At 40.6% G+C, this 24,015-nt stretch overlaps 1 protein-coding gene across 1 annotated transcript; it reads right to left on the minus strand.

Annotated features, from left to right (window-relative positions):
- Positions 1–1,872: 1,872 nt before the first annotated feature.
- PSTK (phosphoseryl-tRNA kinase) lies at positions 1,873–12,525 on the minus strand. The gene is made up of 6 exons (XM_007451113.1): positions 12,326–12,525; positions 9,789–10,044; positions 9,308–9,506; positions 6,025–6,100; positions 5,396–5,489; positions 1,873–2,138 (listed from the first exon to the last, which is right to left on the minus strand). Exons 1-6 carry the CDS (start codon positions 12,521–12,523, stop codon positions 1,939–1,941), a joined length of 1,023 nt encoding a protein of 340 aa, XP_007451175.1. The 5' UTR covers positions 12,524–12,525; the 3' UTR covers positions 1,873–1,938.
- Between the last annotated feature and the right edge of the window lie 11,490 nt (positions 12,526–24,015).

Raw genomic sequence — 24,015 nt, forward strand, 5'->3', positions numbered from 1 at the left:
GCCATTAAAACGAGTTCTGTGGTTTAATATCCAATCTAAACGAATCTCCATTGCATTGCTGAAAAAGCAGCATCAAGGAGTTTCTGCAAACAAATCTTGTCAGTCTGAGGCTTTTGAATCTAAGGTCTGCAGCCTGTTCTGCTCTGTTGCTTGGAGCGCTCGCTGCTCAGATCACTTTTAGTGCAGCCATTTCCAAATGTGTAACTTGGCCCTCATATGTATATATTGTCAGAAACAAGTTGCTGTCATTTGGAAGCTTTTGTGGTTATTTTTTTCTTCTATTTTATTCTTCATATAAAAGCAATACCACAAAATAGAAAATGAAAGTTTTCATTAAACAAAAAAGAACTCTCATGTTAAAACCAGTTTATTAACTGTATATTCTGGGCCAAATAGTGACAAATACATTTTTTTCTGACAACTAAAGAGAGATGTTTTGAAAGTACATTTTAGTTCAAACAGATTTTTTTTCACAATTGCAAACTAGAATGTATAATTTTAAAATTCCTAGGACCTAAAGAGCACAGTTGTATTCCAAAGGTATCGATGCTTGAAAGCTGTAGTTAATTCTAAATGCACTAAAGTTTTTGAAGCAGATCTACCTTAGAAACTTTTTTAGTATTGTATTTTTAAAAATATTTAGGATTTTATTTAAATTTTTTGTGAGTTAAATTCTGTATTGGAAAGATGTTAGTATCTTCTATTAAGTATTGAATATGTTTCTCCCATTTTATTTTTAATCAAATATTTTATAGAAATGAGTTCAGAAAAATTTAACATGCACTATTTATAATACTTTGCTGTTAACAGGCAATGTTCTGAAACTAAATTTATTTTTGTTCAGTGAACATAAGTTTAGATTTTTAAAGTTGGTAGATACTTTATCTCCACTAATATTTTTTTAAGGAACTGTGAAGAGATTAACAGGGAGTAATTTTATTTCAGATTTTATGAATATAGTATGTAGCTACAACTTCTTGAAATTCAAGTAAAGGCTAGACTTACTTTGAAAAAATTTCACTGGATCTTTTCCAGTGCTATTTCATTTTAGAAATAAGTGTTTGCCATTCATCTGCAGAACTGTTTGACAAAGGGAATATTACTAAAAAATGTTCAGAGATAAACCTCATTTAAGTTCTACAAAAATATTTATCAAATGGATGTATTATTTTTTAAAAAATTCCCTGCTAAGGACTTTTCATTAAGTAGTCTTAGAGGGTATATGGTTTCTAGAACTTGGTTTTGTTAATATGTATACTTTGATGTCAAGAACGTATTTTGTATGTAAAACGTAAAACTTGAGTATGGTTGCAAAACACACTATTGTTTAGGGATTCCAGAAAGCAGTTTAATGCTGAAATAACTCTATCTAGTATGTAGTTCATATTGTGAATGAAGCTTTGCTTTTGTAATATATGAATAAAAAATAACACTTTCTAATGATCTCGATTTTTCTTTTTTGAAAACTAGGACCCAATTAGTTTTTAAAATAATTTTCCAGTGTGTAAAATGTTAATTTTTTTTGATTTTATGGCTACCTTGGTTTGGATTTGTAGAGTGCCTTACCCATGAGAAGGTGTTGCATGAGTTAAAAGCAAAAACAGTTCAATAATGAGCATCTTGTCTCCTTCCTAATTTCTTCTCTTTATTTAAGGTGTGACCCCTGCCCCCGCCCAACTGTTCTGGCACATAAATGAGGAAGGCTTCGTGCTTCCTGATGCTTAATTATGTGATGCTTAATTATCCATGTCACATCTGACAAGTGACTGACTGACTGAGGTAGTTGCTGTTATGACAAATGGATCTCTTAGAATGGACTGATTTCCCCCCCCCCTTTGGCAGTTCACATCATTGGCCTAGAAAACATCCAGTAATACAGAATTGTTTAAATTAGTTTGCAAAATCGTAACCAAAATGGCTTTGATTGGAAATCAAGTTTTAATGCTGCTTTGAAAAATACTTCCGTACAATGTTATCTTTCTCATAATGAAAAAAAGAAATAACATCTGATAAGTCCATGGTTCGTTGAAAGCACAGGTATTTTTTGTTTCCTTGTCTTAGGTCTTCCAAAAACTCTGCTTTGAGCTTGTTAAGTTCTTCGGCTAGAAGTTTCAAGTTGTACGGAAACACCTGTTCACCTAAAATAAAGATATTCTCAAATTATTTGTGTAAATTAAATCAAGCTGGACTGATGACAGCCGGAAATTGATTACTTCAGACAAACTATTCAGATTCTTCTATAAATCATAATTGAGTTGGTGTAATATATAGACAGAGGTCACATTAATGTGATACAGGCAGATCATTTAAATAACTTGCTATGACATGCGCGAGCAGAAAAGACAAACCTGAAAGGGACTTTTTGTTGACAAAATAAGTTGACTTAGTCTTATTGAATGAACAGGTAGTAAGGCAAAAAAGCAGAGCTAGAAAATGACAATTTGGCTTTGAAGCTCTGATGGACAATACCTAGAACAGTTGTCCAATATAATTTTCTACAATGATGGAAGTATTCTATATCTGCCCTATTCAGTCCAGCAGCCACTAGCCATGTGGGTAGTGTGACTGAGAACTGATTTTTTTGTTGAACAGCTTTACAGAGATACGTCACATAACATACAGTTTACCCATCTACACTACAATTTAGTGGTTTTAGTATATTCACAGATATAAGCAACTATCACCACAGTCAATCTTTGAACATTTTACCTGTACTCTTAGGTATCACCCTCTTAACTCCATTCCCCCTCTCTCTGCCCTCAATCCCTAAGCAACTGTTAATCTACTTGGGGTCTCTAGATTTCCCCATTGTGGACATTTCACATGACTGGACTCGTGTGGCCTTTTGTGACTGGCTTCTTGCACTTTGCATAATGTTTTTAAGGTTCACCCCTGCTGTAGTACCTCATTCCTTTTTATGGCTGAATAATCCACTGTACGGACAGACCACATTTTGTCTGTCAGCCGATGGACATTTGGGTTGCTTTTACCTTTTGGCTAGTAGGAGTAATGCTGCTATAAGCACTTGTGTACAAATTTTTATAGGAACATATGTTTTCATTTCTGGGTCCCGTGGTAATTACATTTAATTGTCTGAGGAACCGCTAGGCTGTTTTCCAAAGCAGCTGCACCACTTTACATTCCCAGCAATGGTGTATGTGGGTTCTGAGTTCTCCACATCCTACCTCTTGGACTTTGGGATTCTAGCTGTCCTAGTGCGTGTGCAGTGGTGTCTCATTGTGGTTTTGATTAGCATTTCCCTGATGACTAATGATGTTTTCATGTGGTTACTGGTCATTTGTATATCTTCCCTGAAGAAATTTCAGATTCTTTGTCCATTTAAAAAATTGGGCTATTTTTATTATTGAGTTGTGAGAGTCCTTTATGTATTTTGGATATAAGTCCCTTATGAGACGTGACTTGCAAATATTTTCTCCCATTCTGTGGGTTGTCCCTTCACTTTCTTGATGGAAGGAGAACTGAATTTTTTTTCCTTTTTTTTGCGATACGCGAGCCTCTCACTGTTGTGGCCTCTCCCCTTGCGGAGCACAGGCCCCGGACGCGCAGGCTCAGCGGCCATGGCTCATGGGCCCAGCTGCTCCGCGGCATGTGGGATCTTCCCGGACCGGGGCACGAACCTGTGTCCCCTGCATCGGCAGGCAGACTCTCAACCACTGCGCCACCAGGGAAGCCCAGGAGAACTGAATTTTTAAATTTTATTTAAGCACAGTTCTAGAAGCTAGTACCACCTCCTTCACACACACACACACAAAATTAATGGGTAGGAAAAGAGTCAAGAGTAATTTGGGCATAACCCTATTCCCCCTTCCCTTCATTTTATGGACAGGCAAATAGTTGAAAGAACTCCTACAACTATTTTTGTTTTCATTCTGATCTGATGCCATTTTTGTTCCAGCTCTCTTTTTAAAACTTTGGATTACAACGCATAAATGGGTTGCAAGTTGCAACCAGTGTTTTTCTAAGGTGGAATCAAATAGAACACAGTTCATTAAACATGTGAAGGTTTTGTGAAACTTGTTTCTATGCAGGAGTGTGTCTGTGTATTGGGCTACACACTAGGTTACAGTATTAAAACCTGCTTACGGATCATGGTTCAAAAAAGTCTGAAAAACGATATGGTTAGTATATTGTTTCTTTTTCCAATGTTCTAAGTTTTTGTAAAGGTATTAATAATAAATGTTGGTGATGTGAGGGAACATGACAGAAAGCACCAACTAGAATCAGATTTAGCTCAGCATCAGGTTGCCCAGGTACAGTATTTAGCAGGTGTTAAGTTCAGCCTTGAGCAAGTCACTTATCCTCTCAGACCTTCCATTTCCCCATTTGTAAAATTTCACTTACCTGATAGGATTCTAAAGACTAGAAACAATATTTATAAGGCCCTTAGCATATAAAAGGAGTTCAAGAAATGTTAAGCTGCTGTTATTTTTTAAATCAAATTTTAAATAGAGCAAAGAGCTCAATATTTAAAACCTGAAGGAGGGCTTCCCTGGTGGCGCAGTGGTTGAGAGTCCGCCTGCCGATGCAGGAGACATGGGTTCGTGCCCCGGTCTGGGAAGATCCCACATGCCGCGGAGCGGCTGGGCCCGTGAGCCATGGCCACTGAGCCTGCGCGTCCGGAGCCTGTGCTCTGCAACGGGAGAGGCCACAACAGTGAGAGGCCCGCGTACCGCAAAAAAAAAAAAAAAAAACCTAAAGGAATTATTTTATAAAACTATAATTGTCACATATTTCATCTAAGTTCAGACTGACAATGCACTAAGACTGTTCAAACTCCATGCTGATTTTACACCTGGCCCCTGACTACCTCTCCCCATCCCTTAACTTCACCCCAGACTCAATGGCTTCTTTTCTGTTCTAGAACGTACCAACTTTACCTGTGGACTTTTGCACTTGATGTGTCCACTGCCTAAAATGATCCTGCAGGCATCAGCATGGCTTGCTGTTTCCTTTCATTCACATCTTTGCTTCAATGCCATTTCCTCTGAGAAGCTTTCCTGATTACCCTTTTAAAAATAAATCCTCCCATCACTACCTTGCCTTACCCTACTTTCCTTTCCTTCAGAGCACCGGCATATATTCATGTATTTATTTTTTGTCTGTCTCCTCACTATGATGTTCTGCTCCCTCTCAACTCCCCGGTATCCAAAATAAAGCCTAGTACAGAGTAGCCACTCAATAAAAACCTACTGGATGGATGAATGCCTGGTTCCAGAGGTAGAAGTTTTAGCTTAATATAACCAAGTTGCCTATTTAAACTGAAAACATGATGTAAACTTTATGAATGAAAGCAAATAAACTACCCACGTCCACGGAACAAGAGTAGCAGGAAAGAATAGTCTCAACTAAATAGAATCTTAACCACTCAACACACCTTTTGCTTCCTTCATTGTCTGAGAGACAATTCTTCGGAGAGTCTGATCAGCTTGATGAAGAATGTTAGTTGAACAAATAATTCTGTCTGTTTCCTAGGTAATAGACATTGTTATTGGAACAGTTATCTAGTTTTACAAAAGAAAGAAGTAAAGTTTAGGGGATGCATAGGTGAAGAGATACAGAAAAGGAAACGTGACTTTTCTGTTCCAGTTACTCTTCCCTAGGAGAGGGTCTAAACGAAATAAACCCAGTTGTAAACTGGGTTCCACGTAGGCAGTATGCTGGTAAATGTCTAAGAATGGGCTCTCAAAGAGAAAAACACAAACCTATCCATAGTATTTTGTCTATTTCTACGGTGTAAATATTCCCATCCATGCCCACTTCGAGCTACCAACATGTCAACAGGCTCCAACGTTTCTGAAAATTTAACAGTCGTCTTTGACCAGGCAGTGCGAGCTCCCTCCAGAGTACCACTGCATCCAGGTGTCAGGAGCTGAATGCTGGTAAGATGCCAAGGCAGGGACAAAGTGTCTCTCACGTGTTACTCATATTTTACACTCAGATCAGAAAGATCTTCCTAGAAAAAGTTCCTTCTCATTTATACCAGATCTAAACCGGAACACTTACCTTTTGTTCCACATCCTCCTCCACGTATTTTACTGGATTTTCCAAAGCAGTAAGCAGTAAATCAGTCAATTTCAGTCTATAAGAGAAGGTAGGATAAAATAAATCCTTATATCAAACACCTGTTTTAAAAGAACTTGTGTTTATGGGTACTAAGCTGAATCTAGAGGAATGAAAGCGGTATATCCAAACTCCTGAACAAAAGGGGAAAAGCTAAGTGATTTGGGAGCTACCTTCTACTTGCAAAATTAAAATGTAGACGCTCAAAACAAGTGATAAGCCCCCCAAATCCCCTCATGTAAAAAATATTAATTTCCTAAGACTCCTATCAATAAGGTTTTAAAAGACATTCTCTCTTTTCCTTCATTAACTGCTGAACTTTAGGCTCCTAGAACTTTATGTTCCCTAAAGGAGGAGGCTTAGTGTTTATTTTCTGGCTTCTGCTCATTTACTGGGTGTGAATTTGCAAGGTTCCCCACAGGACAAGAGGTCATCGAGGGTTGCAGTAGAATTCATTTATTCATTTAACAAATATTTATTGAGCATCTTCATATATGAAAAATGTTGTACAACTATGTATGTGAAACTATGTGCTAAGCTGGGGGTGTAGCAAGATCCCTACCCTCTCTAAGCCTGATAACATAATGGAGAGAGACAGAGAATAAATAAATTAGCAAAAAATAATAGTTTCAGACAGTGACAAGTGGATAAGTGAGTGAAGATAATGAACAAAGTGATCATAAGAGAGTGACTGGCTAGCCTACTTAACACCCTTCCCGCTGGGTAGGATGGTCAGGGAAGCCAGTGAAGCTTACATACGTGGGAAGGGTAGAGGGGACGGCAAGCGCTATGGCCCCGAGACAAGAACAAGCTTCTCGTGTTCCTGGGACAGAAAAGGCCAGTTTGGTTGAAAAGGAGCAAGGGGAGAGTCGTGGGACATGAAGCTGGGGAGTTAATCAGGATTAGAGCTGGGGGGCAGGGAGGATAAATTGGGAGGTTGGAATTGACACATACACACTACCATATATAAAATAGGTAACTAACAAGAACCTACTATAGAGCACAGGGAACTCTACTCAATACTCTGTAATGGCCCATATTGGAAAAGAATCTAAAAGAGTGGATAATATATATTATTAAGTGAGTCAGGTATAACTGACTCACTTTGCTGTCACCTGAAACTAACACAACATTGTATAGCAACTCTACTCCAATAAAAATTAAAAACAAAGAAATTTAGGGATCAGATTTAAAATTCCAACAAAAGGAAAAGAAAAGAAAGTACTGGATGTCATGTCTCTGAGAATATAAATTATGAAGTCTGTCACTCAAACATCATGTACACGACAGGCAGATTTTCGTCTGATGAGATTTTTAATTATGCGAAGTGAAAACTTTTAATGCAATCATGAGAGAGTTACATGTCAAAGTAAAGCTCTAATTTAAGTTTTCCAGAATAGTCTCATCTTAAAAAGATTCTTTTCCCTCCAGCATTCCACTCTTTGTTTTTGCTGACCTAAACTTTTCCCCCTATGAGTCACCCAACTAGAAAAACAGAACATCTTCCTTGAATGGACATATTTTTAGTAAAAGAATAGAACGTTAAAAAAAAAAAAATCAGGGTTAGAGTGTGCAAGTTATGGTAAGGAGTTTAAATTTTACTCAGATGCAAGGAGTAGCACTGAAGAAACGTAAGCCAGTGAAGTCACTGAATTAAACCTTCACCTCAACGTGATCTTTCTCACAAAGAAAAGAGCCCAGGTTCTGGAATGAGTGAGACTGCAATGGGTCCAAATCTTGGCTCTGCCATTTACTATCTGGATATGTTACCTTACTTACCTGGGCCTCAGTTGTCCCATCATGAAAGGGGGATAATTGTATCTGCCCTCAAAGGGTTGTTGTGAATGACTGAATCAGATTATATGTATAAAGTGTCCAGAACTTGCCCAGGGCATAGTATCTGCTCGACAGCTGTTGCTGCTAATAGTAGTACTAGGAGTAGCATTAGCAGTGGTAATAGTAGTGGTAGTGGTAACAGTAATAGTAGTGGTAATAGCAGTAGTGGTGATAGTAGTATAGTAATAGTAACAGCAGCAGCAGTAGTTGTATTTCACAGAAGCGTGGGAAAGGTATATTTGTCACATCATCTTTCAACCTCCAATTCAGGGCCATCAGACTTCAGACTTCAGTCATAGCCATGCTATGACTATTTTGGACCATATTCTTAAGACCCAAGACAAAACTGCAGATTATATTCAGGGTTGGTACTGACACTGGCAAAGCTCACACTCTTCCTTGCTTCTAGCGAGAACTGGCCCCCAGAGCAGTGATGCTAACCTTAGACTGCTCTCATGGGGTAAAATGGGGTATCTCAGTGCCTCAACTTAAATCGAATTTTTTCTTTTTTTCTTAGAATGTAAGAGTATTACAAAATCCATGGAAACTGTATCCTGGGAACAAAACATTTTGAGGAATGAGTTTAAAAAATTAGCCTTTTAAAAACTGCTGATCCCCTCTGGACAACAGTCAGGCAGGAACTAAGGAACTGTGGGCAATATACCTCTCGAAGTGTGCTGTCCCATGCAGCAGCCGTGGGCCACGTGCAGCCAGTTAAGTTTAAAGTGATTAAAAGGACATTTAAAATTCAGGTAGTAAGTTGCACTGGCTATACTTCAAGTGCTCAATGGTCAGTCGCACGTGGCTAGCAGCTACCGTACTGGGCAGGGCAAGCAGAGAATGTTTCTATCATCAGTGAAGCTTCTATCAGAAATGTGCTGAGCTAGAACTCTCCAGAACCCTAGAACTCTCAAGACCTATTTTAGGAATGAAACGCATTAGACACCATAGCCACAGGCCTCACATCTACACAAGCAGTGTAACGAGTGAGGTTTTAGGCAAATTAGGATTTAGCACCAGTTCCACTCGTTTTCTCTCTGTAAGAAGAGAAGCCTTCTGGGCAAATCTATTTAGACTATGCTAGTCAACAAGAGTATCAGAGATGTGCCCTACTCTGAACTCCCTGCCCTGACCTCTGGGAAACAGTATAATTTTAACAAGAGTACACATTTGCAAACAAACCTGGGTTCACGTATCAGCTGTAACTTACGATCTCAGTGACTCTGGGCAAACTAAACTTTCTCATTCCGTTTCCTCTTCTAAAGAAAAGGGAAATAATGTCCTTCTCCAAGGCTTGTGTGAAGAGTAACCGGGTGGATACAGGGAAAGCATTCAGCACAGTGCCTGGCTGAGCAAAGCAGCTAGTGAAGGACACCTTTGAGGAGGCTACCTGGCCTCTGAAGCACACGCTGGGCTCTGAATTGTGAGGCTGTTGTGTTCCCAAGCATTTTTCTCAGGGTTGGGCTTTTCTATCTTGCTTCCCATCAGGTGGATGGTCTCGGCAGGCACTGGAAGTGGTCTCTGGCCATTCCTCTGTAGACAGGTCTCGAGAGAACACTCTAAAAAGAGCTGGCAAAAGCCTAATGAATCTGAAAACCATTAAAAAACCACAAAATCACTAGGGTACTATTTTTCCAAAATGTGAAATCAACGTACTTAGACAAGTTATCCCACCTGCAGCAGGAAAGACCATTTGCAACACTGAACATGTAGCTTTGAAAATTAAGTAAATCCATATAAACCTCCTGATCCAATCAAGTTCTCACTAAAGACAGTAGTGATTTTGATATGCGAATAAATGTCTCTGAGTGTAAGAAAAAAAATGTGTTAATTACATTTCCGAGCCAGCTGATAGACTTCATATCTCATACTTTGATAATAAAAGTTGTCATCTAAAATCAAAAGCAGAGGTCTAGAAACAGCAGTCTTCGTTAAGAGATAGTGAGACTGGGCCTCAAGTGCTGAAGGAGATATCAGATCTTGATCCTTCAAACAGGTTAGAAAATCCTCCCACATGGCTTCAGTCCTCCTGGGTGGGGCAGACATCTGACACCCGTTAATGACGGCCAGAAAGAAGTATTCAAGGTACTGCAACAGTTCCTGGCGAAGCGATTTCCACTGGGATGGCTGCAAAATACCGTAGAATTGCAATTTATATTAGGCTTTGGCCAGTAGGGTGGTCATGCCTCAACAACCCCCTGCTCCATATGATAAATTTCTGAACCATTTGGAGTTCTCCAGACACAACTTGCTTTCTCATCCTCATGTCTTCGTATACGCTGTTCCCTCTGTCTGAAAAACTACTCAGTGATGTTAGTTCTCTGTGAACTCTTCTCAGACTCAACCAGGCAGAAGGCAGCTCAGATCACCCCTTGCCTATCATGACACCCTGTTCTGTGTATATTGGGTCTCCACTCTAACAGGGCTTACATTGTTTAGGTATCTCTATGTCCCTGCTAGATCAATAGTCTACTGTATACCCAGGCTTCAGCAGAGGGTCAGACACCTAACAGATGCTCCAGAAATGTATATGAAATGACTGAATGAATAAGTGACTAAATGAAAGAATGAAAAGCTGTTACCATCCAGGAGAAAGGAGGAACCAAAATCAATACCCTGGGACTTCCCTGGTGGCACAGTGGTTAAGAATCCACCCGCCAATGCAAGGGACACGTGTTCGATCCCTAGTCCAGGAAGATCCCACATGCTGCGGAGCAACTAAGTCCGTGCGCCATACTACTGAGCCTGCGCTCTAGGGCCCGTGAGCCACAACTACTGAAGCCCACGCGCCTAGAGCCCGTGCTCTGCAACAAGAGAAGCCACCGCAATAAGAAGTGCGAGAGCAATAAGAAGCTCTCGCACCGCAATGAAGAGTAGCCCCCGAATGCTCATTTGCATAAGAAAAGTTGTAGATAGAAAGAGGATCAGCTGAAAGGTCCCGGGTCCAGATGAAAAGACCTCAGGCTAACAACAGGATTGGAATGGGATAGGGAAAGATAGAGGAAGCAGACTGAGGAGAAGAGAATAAATAGCTTGAAAATATAAGTAGTCTTGCGCTGCTCAAAGGCTCTGGTGAACGCCGACACAGTTATGAGGTCAAGGCTGGAGGGAAAACACAAGGACAGGAGATCAGGATCCCTCTCCTGTCTGTCCATGCTCTACCACATCACAGATTATGGCACATAAAACCCACTCAAAAGGAAACAGAAACACGATCACTTCCTAAAAGGTGAGATATCCCGCTCGTGGTGACTGGATGAGCCCCATGGCCTTGCTCTGTAGGGGGAGAGTGGAAAAAATATAATAAGAAAAGTGAGGGAAAACCCCAGCAGATACAACAATCCCTATCAACAACTTCCAGCTTTCTCCATAGCGGTAAAAATACTATTACTTAAGTAAATCCGGTGCTACCAGGGGCCTGATACTGTATTTACCTCACAATTAACCAAGAATGAGGAAGTATATAACTTTGGTGGAGAAGTTCAAAATTCTTCCATGTGCCAAATGTACTGTATTTTTGCATATATACTTACAGAGTGGAATCACACCACATTTGAATTTTCTTTATGTGAATTCATCTACATTTGGCACTAAATGACAAAAATAACTTTAAAATTTTCAGAATATGTTAATCAAAGAGTATTTTCTCTAGAGTGAGCATGAGATGGGTGACGTGAATCTACTCTTCCCCGCCAAAGTCTCAGTTTTCACATGCTTCTCAAAGGGATACATCTCACAGCGCTGAGGGTGATCAGAGGGCTTAAAGAGAAGTGTGTACTGGGAACCCAAGCTGACCCCTAAATACAAACCTATTACTTCATCTGGTGGTCAACTAAGAAACAGCCATCTTTTCCCATTCTGGCAGAAGCAGGTTTACCCTCAGTTGAATGAAGATCGAGCTTCAGAGGCCAAGTCCTTCATTTGTACAGAATGTATTGTCACAGGAGGGGCCCTAGTAAGTACGCTGTCACTTATAATTTTGTACCCTTTTTCTTTAAAAGGGTTTCCCCAAACCGCATAACTTAAAGCCCCACAATACCTGGGTTCGCCTGGCTGAATGTTAAATTGGCTGTGCTGGAATTTTTGAGAGATTCTGTCCTTCTTTTCAGAACAACCTTCCCAAAGGATTTTCAGGAGGATATTTGATTATGGGGGACTTCCACCTTGCACGCTGACTTCACACCCTAACCTTAGGCTGGTGGCTGTTTGCATCGTTTTCTATTTCTAGACAACTCATTCTGTGTTAAACAAGCTCCCCTTTCCTCGAACTCTTGTCTCTCCTCTATAAGAGATCCACCTCCCACACCAGGTATTACCCAGTACAAGTATCGTGGAGTTTGTAGATTTCCCTCCGCCACAGCAGTCTAGGCCCCGCCCCCTCCGTACTGACCAATGGGCGAGCGCTCGCCTCCTCTAGGAACGCGTCTGGCATGACGTCATCATAGGCGACGACGCCCACGGCCCAGCTACTCTCCTGCCGTAGACGGTGGCTGAGGGCACGCGCGAAGGTCGACTTTCCTGCTGCGGGCAGTCCGCAGAGGACGCAGAGACCTAACTTCTTCGGCTTCTCGCTGCGCGCTCCTCTGGCGTCCTCGCCTGCCTTCATGCTGTCGCGAGAGACCCGAGGTGGCTGCGAGCGTTGTCTAAGGAAATGTCCGCCAACTGCGCATGCACAGTCTCCCACCGCCGTCTTGCGCCGCCTGTTGGCGCAATGGAGGAATGGGCGAGCCTTCGGCTCCAAACACCATGCATGGTCGCGGTTGTATCCGAGGTCGTCCCCTTGGTCGCCTGAACCCCTGGTACTGAGCTTTCTGTGAGGCGAGTCCTCTAGTCTGGTAAGTCCACGGGGATGCGTTTCGTAAAACCTGGACGTTTCCTAAAGGGTCATAAAGTTAGACAAACTTCAGTTAGAATCATCCTTCCTTCCGGAAACTTGCAAACCATTGGGATCTGCGCCTCGGGCTTTTGTTTGTTGGTTTTTACGATGAAGTCCCTTGCCTAGGAAAATCGCTGAAGGGACTTCGAGTCTTTTCCTCCAGCAGTCTTTGGAAGGTCAATTACTGGAAATCAAAAAATAGGAGTCGAATCTGGGTCCGACGACTGTGCTCCGCTGCCCCTCACAGATGTGATAGGTGGAAGGGCAAAGTAAATAGTAGTCATTGCATCCTAACGCCGCCAGTCGGCAGCAAGTGTGAAGAAATAAAGGCAGGAGAGGAACATCCCCAGACTTCAAGTCCAGTGCATTCATGCAGAGCACACTAGGTATTTTAGTGTTAAAAAAGAAATGCTGAGCTGTGAAGATGTATAAAACAAATTCCCTCTGTGGGGATGTGGTGTAGAAAAATTGAATTTATATTCTAGCTTTCACCTCATTTTGGGAGATTACTTCTTAGTCATAGGAAGTTATGTTTAAAATGTGAACGAGTGAAAATCAGTGTATGCTGGGACAAAATATAATCAATAACCCAATGCTAAATCTGATATATTTGTGATTACAGAGCATGTACACATACATTATCTCATTTTCTTTCTCTTGAAGGTGAGCATTGAATTAAACATACTTTTCATTTCATGACTTTTTATTGTCATAGGCCCAGTGCAAGATCCCTCTCCTTAATTTATTATTTTTCATCACTTATCCACACTCACACTCATTTCCTCCCCTTTTCCTAGGCAAGCTTTTCTTTCTCGTTTAAACATGGTTAGCGTTTGTTTACTTATTTTAAGATAGACTTTTTAAAGAGCAGTTTTAGGTTCATAGCAAAATTGAGCAGAAAGTATGGAGAGTTCACATATACCTCCCCCCGCCCCCAGTCTCTCTGGCTATCAACATCCAGTGTGGTACATTTGTTACACATACTATCGCCCAAGTCCACAGTTTACACAGGGTTTACTCTTGGTGTTACACATTCCATGAGTTTTGGCAAATGTATGATGATATGTATCCATTATTATAGTGTCATACAGAATAGGTTCACTGCCCTAAAAATCCTCTGTGCTCTACCTATTCATCTCTCCCTACCCCAGCAGCTGGTTATCTTTTTGCTGCCTGCATAGTTTTGCCTTTTCCAGAAGGTTGTATAGTTGGAATCATACAGCCTTTTCATATTTGCTGCTTTCACGTCTTTCATGGCTTGACTGCTTGTATCTTTTTAAGCACTGAATGATATTCCACTGTCTGGATGAATCACAGTTTATCCATTCTCCTACAAAGGTTACCTTGGTTGCTTCCAAGTTTTGGCAATTGTGAATAAAGCTACTATAAACATCTGTGTGCAGATTTTTGCATGGACGTAAATTTTCAACTTATGGTATCTGCATAAATACCAAGGAGCGTGATTACTGGATCTTGTGGTAAGAGTATGTTAGTTTTGTAAGAAAGTGACAGACTGTCTCCCAAAGTGGCTGTATCATTTTGCATTCCCACCGCAATGAATGAGAGTTCTTGTTGCTTCATATCTTTGTCAGCACTTGGTGTTGTCAGGGTTTAAAATATTCTAATAGGTGGGTAGTGTAACCAAACAGGACCCTATGGGGCCTTCCCAGAACAGACCGCCCCCCCCCCCACCATGTCCTCCGCCTGCCTCGTCTGTAGAAAAACTTTAGCCTCCTGGGCCTTCCCCAGGTTCCAAACAGTAAATTTAATCAGAGAAGTGAGAAAATGCAGAAAGAAAGGAAAACAGTCAAGCAAGACAAAATAATAATAGTTTAGTCATTAAACAATGTCAAGGACCTTTAGTTCCTCCTCAAGGACTATAGGTAATATTCTGAGTCACGTCCTTTGAGCTCTTTTGCAGACACTGAAACCCCCACCAGGTGGAAGAAGTTAACCCTATGCTGCTAACAAGCACGTATGCACGGGGGTCCTGGAATCAATCTCCAGCAGACACTGAGGGATGACTGTCTTCTCTGGTGAGGTTTTTGTTCAGATCTTTTACCCATTTGTAAACTGGGTTGTTCACTTTCTTACTGTTGAGCTGTAAGTGCTGTTTGTATCTTTCGGATAACAGTCCTTTATATGTCTTTTGCAAATATTTTCTCCCAGTCTGTGGCTTGTCTTCTTGTTCTCCGGACACTATCTTTGGCAGAGTGGAAGTTTTTCATTTTAATGAATTCCAGCTTACCAATTACTTCTTTCATGGATCGTGTCTTTAAAGTTGTATCTAAAATGTCATCACCAAACCTAGATCTTTTTCCTATGTTATCTTCTATAAGTTTCATAGTTTTGCATTTAGCATTTAGGTCTATGATTACATTTGAATTAATTTTTGTCAAAGATAAAACTCCTGTATCACATTTTTTTTTTTACATGTGGTTATGTTTGTTCCACTTCCATTTTGTTGAAGACTTTTCTTCCTCCATTGCATTGTCTTTGCTTCTTTGTCAAAGATCAGTTGACTATACTTGTGTGAGTCTATTTCTGGGCTCTGTATTCTGCCCACTGATCTGTCTCTTCTTTTTGCCAATACCACACTGTCTTGATTACTGTGGCAGTAAAGCTGGGTAGTGTCAGTCCTCTGACTTTGTTCTTCTCCTTCAGTACTGTGTTGGCTATTCTGGGTCTTTTGCCTCTCCATGTAAACTTTAGAATAATCTTGTTGCTATCCACAAAAGAACTTACTGGACTTTTGACTGAGATTGTGTTGAATCTATAGATCAAACTGGGAAGAACTGACCTCTTGACAATATTAAGGCTTTCTATCCATGAACATGGAATATCTCCTTTCATTTAATCCTTCTTTGATTTCTGTCATCAGAGTTTTGCAGTTTTCCTCACATAGACCTTGCACAAATGTTGTTAGGTTTATACCAAGTATTTCATTTTTAGGGTGTAATGTAAATCATATTGTTTTAAATTTGAAATTCCACTTGTTCGTTGCTAGTGTTATGAAAGCAGTTGACTTCTTTTTTTTTTTTTTTTTTTTAAGGTAGACCTTAACAAATTTAATATAGTGATAATCATATAAAATAAGCTGTTTTTTCGACCATGATGGGAATTTAGCTAGAAATCAGTAAGCAGTTGACTTCTGTATGTTAATCTTGTGTCCTGCAACCTTTCCATAATCACTTATTAGTTCCAGAAGTTTTTGGTTGATTCTTTGGGATTTTCTACATAGACAGTCAGGTCATCAAAGACAGTTTTCCTTCTTCATTCTCAATCTGTATACTTTTCATTTCCTTTTTCTTATTACATTAGCTAGAGCTTCCAGTATGACGTTGAATAGGAGTGGTGAGACATTCTTGCTTCGTTCCTGATCTTTGTGGGAAAGCATCTAGTTTCTCACCATTAAGTATGATGTTAGCTGTAGGTTTTATTGTAGATGTTCTTTTTTTAAAATTTTATTTATTTTTGGCTGCATTGGGTCTTCGTTGCTGCACATGGGCTTTCTTTAGTTACAGCGAGTGGGGGCTACTCCTCGTTGCAGTGCACAGGCTTCTCACTGGGGTGGCTTCTCTTGTTGCAGAGCACAGGCTCTAGGCGCGCGGGCTTCAGCAGTTCTGGCACGTGGGCTCAGTAGTTGTGGCCCACAGGCTTAGTTGCTCTGTGGAACGTGGGATCCTCCTGGACCAGGGCTCGAACCCACATGCCCTGCATTGGCAGGTGGATTCTTAACCACTGCTCCACCAGGGAAGTCCCTGTAGATGTTCTTTAGCAAGTTGTAGTTCCCCTCTATTCCTAGTTTGCTGAGAGTTTTTTTTTTTATCATGATGAAAATGTTGGATTTTGTCAAATGCTTTTTCTGCATCTATTGATATGATTGTGACTTTTCTTCTTTAACCTGTTGATATATTACATTAATCAATTTTCAAATGTTGAGCCAGCTTTGCATGTCTAGAATAAACCCCACTTGGTCATGGTGTCTAATCCTTTCTATACATCGCTGGATTTAATTTGCTAATATTTGGTTGAGGATTTTTGCATACGCATTCATGAGAGATACTGTTCGTTGGTGTTCTTTTCTTGTAATATCTTGTAATGTCTGGTTTTGGTATTAGGGTAATGCTGGTCTCGTAGAATGAGTTAGGAAGTATTCCCTCTGTTTCTATCTTCTCAGAGATTGAAAAGAACCAATATAATTTCCTCTTCGAATGTTTGGTAGAATTCACCAGTTATTTTGGACCAGTTATCTTTTTTAACAACCTGTTTTGGAACAAAATGATTTTTTAAAATTTTTATAAAAATTGTTTTATATTTCAGAACATCAAAACGAACTATTATGACTTCAAGTTTAGGTGTCCACTATCTAAAAATTTCAGGGACAGGTTAAAAAATAAGCATGTGATGTTGGCATACAGCCATAATTAGAGTACAACCCTGAATTTGTAAAGCTTTCTTCACAGACCTCACTCCCACCTGAGACCCAGAAAAGGACAATCATGTGATGAGATACTTACTGAATATGTGGTCTCTTAAATTAGCAGGGTGCCAACATGGTAACACTGCATTTAGGACCAGAGACAGAATATTTGAGAGTCCGGGTGGGTGAACTTTTGGGTCAAATAATGGGGCCCAGACCACTTGGGTATGTGAACTATGTCCTGCTTCACACACTCCCTTCTTCCCTCAGCCCCAGGGCTGACCACTTTGCCCTTGGGAAGGGAGCTACTCTTGGCTGTACTTCAGTGGAGGAGATACCACACACCTCTGAGAGTGTAAAGGTGTGCCACAAAATCATTCGCTTCTTGAGAATGATCTTAAGAATGCAGTATCTCCTTATCAAAGAAAGCAAGTGATAGCTCACATATATCTAACTCAGAGTTGCTGCCTTTCCTCCAGAATTTATATAGTCAAGTGACCCATCCTCAAGAGACATCTGTGACCCATTTTCCCTCACATATAAACACATAACGTGAAGGCACACAGGTCACTCTTGTTTAGGATTTATTGTTAAACTTGATTTAAATCACTATTAGATTGGTTACGTCACATGGGCAGTGTTAGCTGTCGTCATCCTGTTTCTTCTGATCCTCAGAAGAGAATGGAGGCTGGTCAGTAATCCTTCATGCTGGAGCAGTCACTCTGCTTTGAACTTGGGGTGAGACTGCTTGACTGACCCTACTTTGCTGGTTCTCTTTTATCAGTTCTGCCACTCACAGCCACAGGCATTGCATGGGACTCTTGCCTCACCTAGACTACCACGTGGGCTGTAGGAGGTACCCAGCACCCAGTTCCAACTTTAGCTTTAGCTAAATCTTCCCATGTTGGGGGTGTTCATTCTGTTCTTCTCATGAGAGCTTTCAATTCACTGTGATCCAGCTGCCTGTTCCAAACATGTTAGTTGACCTTAAGGGGAACTGTATTCATCTGAGAGCAAATGAGCAGAAAAAGCAATGTGTGACAACTCTGAGTTTAAGTTTCCGATCTGTATAATGAATGAAGTCCTCTTAAGGGGACTTGGAAAATCTGAGATTCCACCTTCTGACATCCCCAGTATCTTCAGAAGCAGATTTTCTCCTCTGGTTACTTTTAACACTGTTTTCTACCAACTCAGCACTCAAGTTCTTTAATCACTAACAGAAATTGCTAACAGTCTAACTGCCAAAGCCCAGGTTTATTTAAACATAGCAAGAGCCATAAGACCTCATTCCCTCACCACTTTTGTCCATCTTCTCTTTTCTTTACTGATCCTTAGAGCTAAGCCTTCTGGAACCCCTTTCTAGTCACAGATTTTTACTATTAAAAAAACCTTGAGCTGCTTTACCTTAACCTCAAAATGACTCTGATAGCATGGCATTATTCACAACCTCTCCAAAATCTCACTTGTAGTTGCTGAGAAGATTAACTATTACGTGTATACTTTGTGGCCTAGTAGACACTTAGTAAATGCTGGTCTCCTTGGCTGCCACCCACTTATAGGTCCATGAAAATGAACTTCCTTACTTTACTCTCCAATGAGGTATTGCTCATACCCATTTCAACAACTCCTCCTCTAAAGTTTATGCCAAAGTAAAAATTATAAGCTTATTCGCTCCTTTTCTATAATCACCATCAATGTCATTTCCAGTTGAATCATGTCACCAGTCTTATCTTCCTTCTTAGCATCTTTAAAAAAACCTCACAAAGAAAGATAGCCTAAAGTGTGAGCCAGATACTCAAATGTTACCAAATCTTGAACTAATTTTACAGTATCTAGTGTTTTTCTGATTTCCCAAAGACCACTTTGCTCCTGGTATTGTTAGGATGAAAGCAAAGTAAATGACCTAATATGCTGAAAGTGGGTACTTAGACCCAGAATACTCATCAATCTCACTAACGCTAAGAACCACCAAAGTGTCTGAGGAAAGATCAAAGGTACAAGAAGCAGTTCTGCTAAGAAGAATCTGAATGCTACCAACCTCTGGCTCACAGATGAAACATGTCAATTCCTTGGTTTCTTAAGCTTCCAAAACAATTTTCTCAGAAGAAAGCAATTCCTAGAGATTTCCAACAGAGATTTTCACTGTTTCCTTACTTCCATCATGGTGTCATATGTTTAAAATTATTATAAAGATGTTTAAAACAATCAACCCCCTCGAAAGCCTAATAAATGAGCCTCGTATTTTAACACTGCAAAAGTTAACCATTCACTGTTCACTTGATATTTGTGTACCAAATACTGCCTTAAATGCTGGGGATTCACACATAAATAAAGACATCGTCTGGTGTTAAAAAAAGCTCATAATTTATTTGAGGAGAGAAAGTGAGAAAAATAAAATGTGCACAGCACAGAGACAAACATAACTACAAATTTTAAAAATTTACATTGGCTGTTCACATTACGTTGTATATAAAAGCACAACTCTCAAAGGTAAAACTGGTAAAAAGGATTCTATAGCTTCCCCTTAACCTGCAATCTAATAGTACAACATATCCCTGGAAGGACTTTAATAAACATACCTCAAAATTCTACAATTATACATAAAGACAGGTAATTTTTATAAAAAACACACAATATTCAAAACGAGTTGTGACCATACTATGTAGAATTTTTGCTCAGTTACTTCTTCACAATGTACAAGTGTCACAAAAACATAACAAAAAATAATAAAACACATCCAGGGCTTCCCTGGTGGCACAGTGGTTGAGAGTCCGCCTGCCGATGCAGGGGACACGGGTTCGTGCCCCGGTCCGGGAAGATCCCACATGCCGCGGAGCGGCTGGGTCCGTGAGCCATGGCCGCTGAGCCTGCGCGTCCGGAGCCTGTGCTCTGCAATGGGAGAGGCCACAACAGTGAGAGGCCCGCGTACCACACACACACAAAATAAATAATAATAATAAAACACATCCAATAGTTGATTTAGCTTGGATACTATTTTGTTTCATTCTTAACTTACCAAAAGAAGAGTTAGTTCACATAGATTAAAACTCTAGGTAAGCAGTCTAAGACCCCAAGAATGCAGGATAAAACAATCCCATGAAATGGGTCCATTATGAAAGTTCTTTTTAAGCCAGGTATTCTGAAGCTGGAGTGGATTTTTCCATAGATGATACCATGTTATTCATGCTGGTTACTTTTCAAGCGACTCTTTTCTGGATTCGTTCACATTAGTGTACGTTGCTGTAGATCCAAGCAGAATAAGGTTGTTAATTTTTTTTAATGTAGAAGATAAAACCCACTTAAACAAAAGATCTTTGCAGTTTTCAACAGTTTAAGGGTATAAAGAGGTTCTGAAACCCAGAGCATTTAAGAATCTGTTATAAGGCATGTACGGTTAGCAGTAAAACATGGTTATGTGATTACTACCTACCTTACCCCCAATACCTATATTTGTATCTTTAAAGAAATCTTTTCCCCAATTTTAATTCTTCTCTTTACTAAGACTCTAGGGTAGTGACAGTGGGCAGAGACAGCGAAGCAAGAAAAGCATGTAACAGTAGTGCAGGGTTCTTTTTTAAAGCTGTACACACTGTCTCCTAATAAAACTCTACTACTTTCCCCACTTACAATTAACTGCTGTTACTAATGGAAGAATGCGCAATTCTTCACGTCTTGTTACTGTTTGTGCCTTATAACAGATTCTTAAACAGGAAAGGATACAGACTAAAATTAGCAAAGCAAAGGCACATGGAGCAGAGTCCAAGAGAAACCAGGTACAGCATCCAGCAATGACGTGTGACAGCATGTGCCAACCAAGGAAGCTCACCTGAGTCTTGGTGTTCAAGGTTTCTATTGGGGGTCAATCAGGTAGGCATGGAGCACCAATGTGCTGACATTAGTTTCTTAGTCTTTACCTTCTTCAGAGGCCAAACTAAAAGAGTATAGGCTTCCCTGATGGCGCAGTGGCTAAGAATCCACCTGCCCATGCAGGGGACACAGGTTCAAGCCTAGGTACGGGAAGTTGCCACATGCTGCGGAGCAACTAAGCCCATGCGCCACAACTACTGAGCCCACGTGCCACAACTACTGAAGCCCATGTGCCCTAGAGCCCATGCTTCGCAACGAGAAGCCACCGCAATGAGAAGCCCACATGCCACAACGAAGAGTAGCTCCCACTCGCCACAACTAGAGAAAGCCCGTGCCCAGCAACAAAGACCTAAAGCAGCCAAAAATAAGTAAATAAATTTATATAAAAAAAATGAAGAGTATAGCCCTCACCACACACCACGCTGTTAGCATAACCTAGCTGGTGGGGCTGAGGCCCATAGTTAAAAAGACAATTTTATTAAGCAGATATTCCAGCAGCTTAGAGGATAAGACAGGAGTTAGTGAGGAACCAGGTCTTTCTTTGGAATGTGGGCAAGTTTTGAACATCCCGTGCTTAACAAGTTAACCCTTTACTATATAAACAGCTTTAGGATAAGAAGGTGTCACACGGGTGATAATCATGGATGTAGGCAGATTCAGCTACACATCAAGAGCTTCCCCATAATTTCTACACGTCTTCAGAAAGGCTGAAGCCAGGCTGTACTGAAAACTGTATACAGTCCAGCAATGTTGGACTAACCAAAACAGAGGTTATAAATGACGTGGCGGTGGCGAGCAGCTATCAATGAAGTTGGGGAAAAAGGGGTAGGAAGGTTACTCTTTCTTTCCCACTTCTAACTTAACTGCAGGTCCAGCATCGGGGCAGGGTGAGAAGGAACTCCAGGCAACCACAGGGCCAGAAAGAACAGGAAGGGAGGAGGAGAGGTACAACTCAAGTGGTACCAGCTGGGAGGAAAGTTAAGTTCCTGTAACCACCTTGCTGGGAAGTATACTCCTGGGTAAAAGGCAGGGCAAATACAGTAAGAACTCATTCTACTTAAAATTAAGATGGTCCACACCTCAACTGTCATATTACTAAATGAATGGGCCCAAGAAAATTAATACCACAAGTCACTTCTTTCTAAAATGTACCTTTCAAATATGCATTGGTTCATATTCTGAAAACAGATTGGAAATATGCCTCTAAAGAGCATATTGAGTTCTTGCACATTAAGCTGTAATAAACTTTAAAATAAGTGAGTGAAAGAATTGCATAGTACATCCTAGTGATATTGGTGCTAAGTTTCCAACATATATTTTATGATTTATTTCAAGGGGAAAAATAGGGCCAAAAAATCAGTTGCAATTCATGATGAGAGCAATTTATCATATTAAGAGTGAGGTCAGTTCTGAACCACCACCACCCTGGCTGTGAAGAAAAAAGCATAAGCTTGAATTTACTATTTTTGCCTTTTTCTGCATCTCTTATTTTGTGATAAAGCTGCCAGCCAACTCTCACCAATCTACCAATTCCATACAACAAACCTGTACTCAACACCTTTACCAGGCGTAAAATAATTACTAATCTCAGCAAGCCTACATAGTAGGGAACACAAATATGTAAACTGATAAAGTCTGAAACCATAAGAGAATCATAGTACCTGACAAAGATTCTTGCTTGGCCGAACTTTATTCAGGCTCCTGAACCTTCTCCTAGGCTCATCTGGGCATTTCCTTGTAAAATCTAGTTTCAGCAAGAACACTGCTAAGTCAATTTAGTCAACTTATTTTAATTCCAAATCCCCCATCCTCCATATCGGACCACTCTTGATAGTTAATCAGGTTCCTCATCTTCCATCATCCCCTGGGTGATGTCTAATAACCCTGGCCTCTCACCAGCAAGGATTCTGTTAGGTAGGTTCAGGCACAATCATCTTGACCCTTGAGGTTTCTCATTAGTAATTTTCTATCCACTGACCCCCCTACCCTGCTCCTTGGCTTTAAATTCTCACTTGTCCATGCTGTATTCAGAATTGAGCCTGGTCCTACACTAAGGTCTTTTCCCCTATTATATAGTTCTGAATAAAATCTGCTTTTACTGTCCACTTTGGGTATTTCTTTGACATAAATTACGAGTATAAGAGTAGTACAGAGGAATGAGTTTAATTCTGTAGCAGAGTGGAGATCTGCTTCATTTTGAACGATGAACAGGATTTTCCCTGTTCCAAAAGAACAGGCATTCCAGAGGGAAAAGCCTGCGCAAAGGTGGGGGAGATGGGAGGGCAGGGAGGCGGGCGGGGGTAGCAAGCACCAGAAGGAGGGAGAGGGCAGTGCAGAGGATGGAGTGGAAGTGGTTGAGAACGAAGGCCAATGACAGTAAAGAAGCTCCCGGAACTGTTCAAATGAAAGCTAGTGCTTGAAAACAGAAGCGGAGATGAAGAAAGAACAGGTTTCCTCTAAGAAAACCAAGATTTGGTGATTTACTGGCTGTGCAGAAAAAAAGGGGGAGACAGTGGGAGTCTAGTTTCCCGACTCTCGGTCATTCAGCCTCTTACTCAAGAAAGTCAGAGTCCAGGTGATAGTATTGACCTGGCTCCTTAAAGTGGAGATGGGTGTTTCTGAAGAAAAGCCTATTTTCTTTGGGCTGTCCAGAGATGGTCCTGTGAATTCAAGTTAATATATAGGAAGCAGGAACTATAAGACGAAAATACTGATGTAGACAACCGAGAATGCGTCGGCAGTATTAAAACACCTTTGCAAATTAGGCCCTTTACACTCAAGGCCTTTGGAACTCTGACATTCCACTTTTCTATATTCTAACTCCCTTTTTTCTTTGAAAAGGTGGAAAACTCATCTGCACAGACAGACAGTGGTGGTGAGGAGGGACCATCTACCTTCCTATCCCGGCAGTATCTGGAAAGAGCCACCCGCT

This window comes from Lipotes vexillifer, unplaced genomic scaffold, assembly GCF_000442215.2.
Source record: "Lipotes vexillifer unplaced genomic scaffold, Lipotes_vexillifer_v1.1 scaffold1842, whole genome shotgun sequence".
NCBI classification, from domain to species: domain Eukaryota; kingdom Metazoa; phylum Chordata; class Mammalia; order Artiodactyla; family Lipotidae; genus Lipotes; species Lipotes vexillifer.